Source organism: Balaenoptera borealis (assembly GCF_965194805.1).
Source record: "Balaenoptera borealis genome assembly, chromosome: 1".
NCBI classification, from domain to species: Eukaryota; Metazoa; Chordata; class Mammalia; order Artiodactyla; family Balaenopteridae; genus Balaenoptera; species Balaenoptera borealis.
In genome coordinates this window covers 103,715,152-103,724,296 of record NC_138860.1, presented here as the reverse complement: position 1 = coordinate 103,724,296, position 9,145 = coordinate 103,715,152, and the positions used below count along the sequence as shown (strand labels likewise).

Genomic DNA, 9,145 nt, shown 5'->3' with positions numbered 1-9,145 from the left:
AGGAAGGGGGGGAGGGGCACAGAATGAGAAAGACAGCAATCTCCCACCTCCCCAAAACCATTATTTCTTACCTCCTCTGACCTCTCTAGCCTGGAAGAGGAAAGTCAGTGCGAGAGTTGTTATGGTGAAATCCCAGAGCCACCGTTTCGTTTTCCACCTAGAGGACCACCGCTCCATCTCCGAGCCCCGCACTCACAACTGTGAACTCAACCCACGAAAACGCGACTGCAGACCAACTCCCTTCCAAGGTATCGTCGGGGGTGTTTGCTACACAGCCATTGGAGAGGGAGAGGGGGAAAAAGTCAAAGGGCTTTTTCTTTAAATTTGATGGTTTGCTTCCTTCCTGTCTCTCGCCCCCTCCTCTCCCTCTCGGTCGGCCCCGCTGGTCGGGACCCTCCGATCCGTCCTCTGCGGGGCCCTGCCTTCAGACTGAAGGCAGATGAGGGGCTTCAACCAAAAATCTGTGAGGACTGCGTGCCCCTAAAGGCTTCATGCCGTCTGTGGGCCGGACGAGAGGCTCTGGGCAGCCCCCTCCTCCGCCCACTCCCCTCCCGCGCCCCCCTTACCCCGGGCGAAACTGACAAGCCCGCTGAAGGTCAGACCCAATCACACGCCTCGCGGGCAGCCCCGAGCCCGCCCCCCTCTCCTTTGCCCAAGAATCAGGTCTCCCTGCAAGCCCAGCCCACCAACCACCCCCCTCCCCATCTCCCCACTCCTCTCCTCCCTCTTCTCCTACCCAAATCCCCGAGAAGAAATGGGAGGGAGTTACGGGGGACGCGTGCTTGGCTCCAGCACTTTGGGAATGAAAGGAATTGCAGGAGAGCCCCGGAGTCCACAGAGTTTTCAAGGAGCTTCTGTATTCAATAAAAACAGCTACTTGTCTACTTGCACCCGTCTGTTAGCCTCTCGTTCGTCGGCGGGGGAGGGGAGGAGCCCAGCGTCTGATCCGCCACACCGCTGGAGTTCTGGGCTGCCAGCCGTAACCTTATCCTTGTGCAAAAATCTGCTTCTTATAGCAGACGTGGAACCAGTGGACTCATTGCTTTGCCTGCTCCGAAAAGAATTTTTAATATTTTTTTTAAACCGAGAATTAAAAGAAAGGGATGAAGGTGAGATGGAGGGACCCAAGAGGTCAAAACCCATGATCTTATAGGGAAGCTTTCCTTCGAGGTCTGAAACTGACAGGTTTCGCTCCTGAATGTTTAAATTCTACGCTAGCTTCATTCAGAGGCTTGTCTCTTAAAGAGCTGAACTGCACACTGAGGCGGGCGGAGAAAGAAATGTATGGGAGCTGACATTAAGGGGGTGAGTAATTGAATTTTCCAGCTGATTCCGTCCTGAACCCGGATGAGGGGGCAGAGGGGGAGGAGAAAAGACAGGGAAAGCAACTCACAGAGATCTCCAAGCGTCTAGGCCCACAGCTTCTCATAAAGGGCCTCAGGAGCTGAAAATATGGTCACTCCACAGTGAAAATAATAAGAAGGGGGCAGGTTTCTAAATTCCTTCTACTTACCGCTCCTCAAAGTAATCCGCTTAAACCTGGAGTATCGATTCTCTGATCATTTTTTCCACGTTTAAATTATTACTTCTTATTGGCTCCTTTTTGTTCCTTAATATTTCTTAAGATGTCTCTCAAAAATTTTCTGGAACAGAGCCAAACAAGGTGCCAGCATACATTAGGCATTCAACAGAGATGTGTTGAGTGAATGAATACATTTTCCTGTTGGTAAAGACGGTAAGCTTTGGCCAGGACCTATGCTGAGTATTTAAGATATTTCAAGGCTTAAGGATCCTCAACTAAGTTTATGAGGCGCATATGTCCACTAATTTTTAGAAATCTAATTTTCTATTAGTTACCAAAATATACCTCATGACCCGTGAGATTAATCAGATTTTCTAGCTATGTGGTTTAAGAGTTGGAAGGAAGGTGTTCAGAGACTATACTGAGGCCCAAGATGGAACTGTATAAGGACATGTATAAGAGGCATGTAAAATGAGGAAAGCAACTAAAAAATACTTTCAACAAGACTGTCACTCTCTGTGACAAAGCACCATTCCCACATCAAGAAATTTACCTCTTAGATAATACGTAAAAAAATACTTTGTATTAATAATGTTGCTGGCGGAATGTTTGAGATGCCTTATATCAGCTGCAGAGAAATATCACCAACTAGTTTTTCTGATTATAACCTCAAATTGTTAATATAATTTAATAAAATAATTAAATATCATACTGTGTTTGAATGTGAAATGTATAATTAAAAATTAAGAACCTTAAGGTAAAAATATACCTAAATTTATCACCTTCATTATCCTTCATCTTCTCAAAGTGAAATATTTGTATGAATTTTCAGTTAACACATTTTTCTGAAATCTGAATTTTTTTGTCCAATTCTTGGTATATTTTTAAACTTATTTTCTAGGTCTTCTCTTTAATGTAAAACAGTGAAATGAATACAAAGTTTAGAAACACATTATTTATGAAGCTGCCAGAATCCTAAATCAACTCAAGAGCTAGAGAGAGTTACAGTGCTTGCAGTAACATGTAGAAATGGTGTTCCGAACTGTTTCTCAATAACTCTCCTGATTTATAGAGAATTCCATGGCCTGATACCGTTCTAGGAGGTGAGAAATGTTGCAGTCAGTCTAGCAAGCCCCACCTTCTGGTCACATCTCAGGCCTTCTCAGTGCGGTGAATGGGTCCTTTCAGGCAAAGTGGCTTGGGTGAATAGAGTTATTACTACCTTATGCTCTCTGTATTCTGTGGTCTGAATTCTTCTGGCCACTGCCCAGAGAGGCATAACCTGGGTCTGAATTAATGCTCTGGAAAGAAATATAGTGGATTCATAGTAAGGAATAGTTAATTATGCCTAACCCCTCTAGCCTATAGCTAGCTGCCAGGTTAAGAACCTCCTAGGAACTTGCCCATGGATTTGCAGGAGGTGGAGTCAACAGGAGGAAGTATAATGCTAAATAGTATAGTGCGTAGAGGGAAGCTAGAAGAGACCCACCTCACTACCTTCAACTTCACAGGGGATGACTTCCAGGGATGTTGTTTCCTAGGCCATCTTTCAGCCAGTCTTTGCTAACTGTTATATAGAGCTTCAAAAATGTAATAGAATGTGACAATTTTCTTGACATATGTCTTTTATTTGGAGCACAATTAGCTGTAGGACATTTCCTATCTTGTTATATTTATTCAGCTTTGTAGAATTTGCTTTCATCGCAAGTCTTTCAAAAACAAGATGAAAACAGTTTAGAGAAAAAATAGTCACATCCTTTGTAGCAGTATTTTAGATTGACCACTTGTTCATATTGGCTTGTCTGGGAAACTTAGAGTGTAATTTGATAATTGATTAGAGGTCATATTAGGGGAACTTAAATGTTCTAGACAATCTTCAGAGTTCACAGAGCTTTATTAAACATTGTGTAATGCTCATAACTCTCCCTTAATATTGTCAAAAATCCCTAGGAATGAGGGGATGCAGATTCAGAAGCAATGTTTTAAATATTGAGACCTCAATAACCAAACTGGAACTAAAGAAACCTTGTCCATAGCTGGATGTCCCTAATGCAAACAGTAATAGAGTACTTGAGGTAGAGGGAACTCTACACTAAGACTTAAATTACTACAGGTAGAATTAGATGAAAGAAGTAGATTTTTGAAAAGATGCATCATCTTTGAAATGATTTGGTATTCACAACAGAGAGGGAGAAAAAGAGAGAGAGAGAGAAGATATATATATGAACATTTTCTCCAAATACTGTGCAATAACTAAAACAATCAAATTTGACTTATTGAATGAGAAATTATTATGGGGGTGGGAAACTCTTGCACATATCAGAAATACTTAAAACATTTAAAAGAAAATTGCTGTTGAATGTAATCCCTCTCTTACTGTGCCTAATAGTTTGTCTTTCTTGCCCTTTTCTGAACTTTAGGTCAATTATTTTAAGAAAGAAATGACTAAGCAGTTTGACATTTATTTTACAGCTTTTTTTTTTTTCTAATACATGAGTGGCTAAAAATTATTTTCTGTTTTAAAGTGGAGTTAGTCCCTCTTACCTCACAGATGGACCATTGTATTATAGAAAGTGGGGAGGTGGGGAAGGGATAGAGAAGTTTATTTTCATAGTCAGTCTAGCTCACAATTACCCCACAGTGATGATTAGGTATTTATCTGCACCTTTACTGTGAAATAACATACAGAACTTGAGAGGAATCTAAATTTAGCACAATTTTTATGATAAAACAATCTTCAGATGAAAAGTTTGGTCTGTTAGGGTGTTGAAGGAGTCAACTCAGAGATGACAGACCCATGCTGTTTAAAAGAACTTAAAGTAAAATCAAATCTAAATGAACCCCAAACAAGCAAGACCTATTGCCTTATACATTCATGTACATCTCTCTTAAAAATATCCTTTAGTTAGCTATACTCACAGGAAGCTATCATAGTTCTTTTTCATAATTATCCAAAGATAGAAGAGAGGAACAGAGAACAGAATGACTCAGGGCAAAACCTTAAATATTTTTTGGACCTTTGTCAAGATATTTTTACTCTGTTATCTTTTTTCTTCCTAATTGAATGGATTTGGCATTTACGAAGCTCCTGTGTGTCAGCAAATATTAAACAAGACTTTCTACAAAGTGTTATAGGAAAACATCAACATCTCTATCAATAGAAGTAGAAGATGGGATTTTTTTTTAACATCTTTATTGTAGTATAATTGCTTTACAATGGTGTGTTAGTTTCTGCTTTATAACAAAGTGAATCAGTTATACATATACGTATATCCCCATAGCTCTTCCCTCTTGCGTCTCCCTCCCTCACACCCTCCCTATCCCACCCCTCTAGGTGGTCACAAAGCACAGAGCTGATCTCCCTCTGCTATGTGGCTGCTTCTCACTAGCTATCTATTTTACATTTGGTAGTGTATATATGTCCATGCCACTCTCGCACTTTGTCCCAGCTTACCCTACCCCCTCCCTGTATCCTCAAGTCCATTCTCCAGTAGGTCTGGGTCTTTATTCCCATCTTGCACCTAGGTTCTTCATGAACTTTTTTTTTCTTTCTTAGATTCCATATATATGTGTTAGCATACGATATTTGTTTTTCTCTTTCTGACCTACTTCACTCTGTATGACAGACTCTAGGTCCATCCACCTCACTACAAATAACTCAATTTCGTTTCTTTTTATGGCTGAGTAATATTCCATTGTATATATGTGCCACATCTTCTTTATCCATTCATCTGTCGATGGACACTTACACATTGCTTCCATGTCCTGGCTATTGTAAATAGAGCTGCAATGAACATTTTGGTACATGACTCTTTTTTGAATTATGGTTTTCTCAGGGTGTATGCCCAGTAGTGGGATTGCTAGGTCGTATGGTAGTTCTATTTTTAGTTTTTTAAGGAACCTCCATACTGTTCTCCATAGTGGCTGTATCAATTTACATTCCCACTAACAGTGCAAGAGGGTTCCCTTTTCTCCACACCCTCTCCAGCATTTATTGTTTGTAGAGATTTTGATGATGATTCTGACTGGTGTGAGGTGATACCTCATTGTAGTTTTGATTTGCATTTCTCTAATGATTAGTGATGTTGAGCATCCTTTCATGTGTTTGTTGGCAATCTGTATATCTTCTTTGGAGAAATGTCTATTTAGGTCTTCTGCCCATTTTTGGATTGGGTTGTTTGTTTTTATGATATTGAGCTGCATGAGCTGCTTGTAAATTTTGGAGATTAATCCTTTGTCAGTTGCTTAATTTACAAATATTTTCTCCCATTCTGAGGGTTGTCCTTTCATCTTGTTTATGTTTTCCTTTGCTGTGGAAAAGCTTTTAAGCTTCATTAGGTCCCATTTGTTTATTTTTGATTTTCTTTCCATTTCTCTAGGAGGTGGGTCAAAAGGATCTTGCTGTGATTTATGTCATAGAGTGTTATGCCTATGTTTTCCTCTAAGAGTTTTATAGTGTCCAATCTTACATTTAGGTCTCTAATCCATTTTGAGTTTATTTTTGTGTATGGTGTCAGGGAGTGTTCTAATTTCATTCTTTTACATGTAGCTGTCCAGTTTTCCCAGCACCACTTATTGAAGAGGCTGTCTTTTCCCCATTGTATATTCTTGCCTCCTTTATCAAAGATAAGGTGACCATATGTGCATGGGTTTATCCCTGGGCTTTCTATCCTGGTCCATTGATATATTTTTCTGTTTTTGTGCCAGTACCATACTGTCTTGATTACTGTAGCTTTGTGGTATAGTCTGAAGTTCAGGAGGCTGATTCCTCCAGCTCCATTTTTCTTTTTCAAAATTGCTTTGGCTATTCAGGATCTTTTGTGTTTCCATACAAATTGTGAAGTTTTTTTGTTCTAGTTCTGTGAAAAATGCCAGTGGTAGTTTGATAGGGATTGCATTGAATCTGTAGATTGCTTTGGGTAGTAGAGTCATTTTCACAATATTGATTCTTCCAATCCAAGAACATGGTACATCTCTCCATCTATTTGTATCAACTTTAATTTCTTTCATCAGTGTCTTATAATTTTCTGCATACAGGTCTTTTGTCTCCTTAGGTAAGTTTATTCCTAGATATTTTATTCTTTTTGTTGCAATGGTAAATGGGAGTGTTTTCTTAATTTCACTTTCAGATTTTTCATCATTAGTGTATAGGAATGCAAGAGATTTCTGTGCTTTAATTTTGTAACATGCTACTTTACCAAATTCATTGATTAGCTCTAGTAGTTTTCTGGTAGCATCTTTAGGATTCTGTATGTATAGTATCATGTCATCTGCAAATAGTGACAGCTTTACTTCTTCTTTTCTGATTTGGATTCTTTTTACTTCTTTTTCTCCTCTGATTGCTGTGGCTAAAACTTCCAAAACTATGTTGAATAACACTGGTGAGAGTGGGCAACCTTGCCTTGTTCCTGATATTAGTGGAAATTGTTTCAGTTTTTCACCATTGAGGACGAGGTTGGCTGTGGGTTTGTCATATATGGCCTTTATTATGTTGAGGTATGTTCCCTCTATGCCTACTTTCTGGAGGGTTTTTAGAGTAAATGGATGTTGCATTTTGTGGAAAGCTTTTTCTGCATCTATTGAGAATATCATATGGTTTTTCTCCTTCAATTTGTTAATATGGTGTATCACATTGATTGATTTCCGTATATTGAAGAGTCTTTGCATTCCTGGGATAAAACCCACTTGATCAGGGTGTATGATCCTTTTAATGTGCTGTTGGATTCTGTCTGCCAGTATTTTGTTGAGGATTTTTGCATCTATGTTCATTAGTGATATTGACCTGTAGTTTTCTTTCTTTGGGACATCTTTGTCTGGTTTTGGTATCAGAGTGATGGTGGCCTCATTGACTGAGTTTGTGAGTGTTCCTCCCTCTGGTATATTTTGGAAGAGTTTGAGAAGGATAGGTGTTAGCTCTTCTCCAAATGTTTGATAGAATTCGCCTGTCAAACCATCTGGTCCTGGGCTTTTGTTTGTTGGAAGATTTTTAATCACAGTGTCAATTTCAGTGCTTGTGATTGGTCTGTTCATATTCTCTATTTCCTCCTGGTTCAGTCTCAGAAGGTTGTGCATTTCTAAGAATTTGTCCATTTCTTCCAGGTTGTCCATTTTATTGGCATATAGTTGCTTATAGTAATCTCTCATGATCCTTTGTATTTCTGCAGTGTCAGTTTTTACTTCTCCTTTTTCATTTCTAATTCTATTGATTTGAGTCTTCTCCCTTTTTTTCTTGATGAGTCTGGCTAATGGTTTATCAATTTTGTTTATCTTTTCAAAGAACCAGCTTTTAGTTTTATTGATCTTTGCTATAGTTTCCTTCATTTCTTTTTCATTTATTTCTGATCTGATCTTTATGATTTCTTTCCTTCTGCTAACTTTGGAGGTTTTTTGTTCTTCTTTCTCTAATTGCTTTAGGTGTAAGGTTAGGTTGTTTATTTGAGATGTTTCTTGTTTCCTAAGGTAGGATTGTATTGCTATAAACTTCCCTCTTAAAACTGCTTTTGCTGCATCCCATAGGTTTTGGGTCATCGTGTTTTCATTGTCATTTGTTTCTAGGTACTTTTTGATTTCCTCTTTGATTTCTTCAGTGATCTCTTGGTTATTAAGTAGTGTGTTGTTTAGCCTCCATGTGTTTGTATTTCTTACCGTTTTTTTCCTGTAATTGATATCTAGTCTCATAGTGTTGTGGTCAGAAAAGATACTTGATATGATTTCAATTTTCTTAAATTTACCAAGGCTTGATTTGTGACCCAAGATATGATCTATCCTGGAGAATGTTCCATGAGCACTTGAGAAGAAAGAGTATTCTGTTGTTTTTGGATGGAATGTCCTATAAATATCAATTAAGTCCATCTTATTTAATGTATCATTTAAAGCTTGTTTTTCCTTATTTATTTTCATTTTGGATGATCTGTCCATTGGTGAAAGTGGGGTTTTAAAGTCCCCCACTATGATTGTATTACTGTCAATTTTCCCTTTTATGGCTATTAGTGTTTGTCTTATGTATTGAGGTGCTCCTATGTTGGGTGAATAAATATTTACAATTGTTATATCTTCTTCTTGGTGTGATCCCTTGATCATTATGTAGTATCCTTCTTTGTCTCTTGTAATAGTCTTTGTTTTAAAGTCTATTTTGTCTGATATGAGAATTGCTACTCCAGCTTTCTTTTGATTTCCATTTGCATGGAATATCTTTTTCCATCCCCTCACTTTCAGTCTATATGTGTCCCTAGGTCTGAAGTGGGTCTCCTGTAGACAGCATATACACGGGTCTTATTTTTGTATCCATTCAGCCAGTCTATGTCTTTTGGTTGGAGCATTTAATCCATTTACATTTAAGGTAGTTATCGATATGTATGTTCCTATTACCATTTTCTTAATTGTTTTGGTTATTGTAGGTCTTTTCCTTCTCTTGTGTTCCCTGCCTAGACAAGTTCCTTTAGCATTTGTTGTAAACCTGGTTTGGTGGTGCTGAATGCTCTTAGTATTTGCTTGTCTGTAAAGGTTTTCATTTCTCCGTCAAATCTGAATGAGATGCTTGCTGGGTAGAGTAAACCTGGTTGTAGATTTTTCCCCTACATCACTTTAAATATGTCCTGCCACTCCCTTCTGGTTTGGAGAGTT

General features: G+C 38.7%; 1 protein-coding gene across 1 annotated transcript in view; it reads right to left on the bottom strand.

Annotated features, from left to right (window-relative positions):
* Nucleotides 1-212, bottom strand: part of COL11A1 (collagen type XI alpha 1 chain) — a 208,477-nt gene extending 208,265 nt beyond the window's left edge. The window contains exon 1 of the mRNA XM_082382788.1: nucleotides 72-212. Coding sequence (XP_082238914.1) covers nucleotides 72-177 — 106 coding nt within the window. The 5' untranslated portion in view covers nucleotides 178-212. The remainder of the gene's footprint in view (nucleotides 1-71) is intronic.
* Nucleotides 213-9,145: the final 8,933 nt, after the last annotated feature.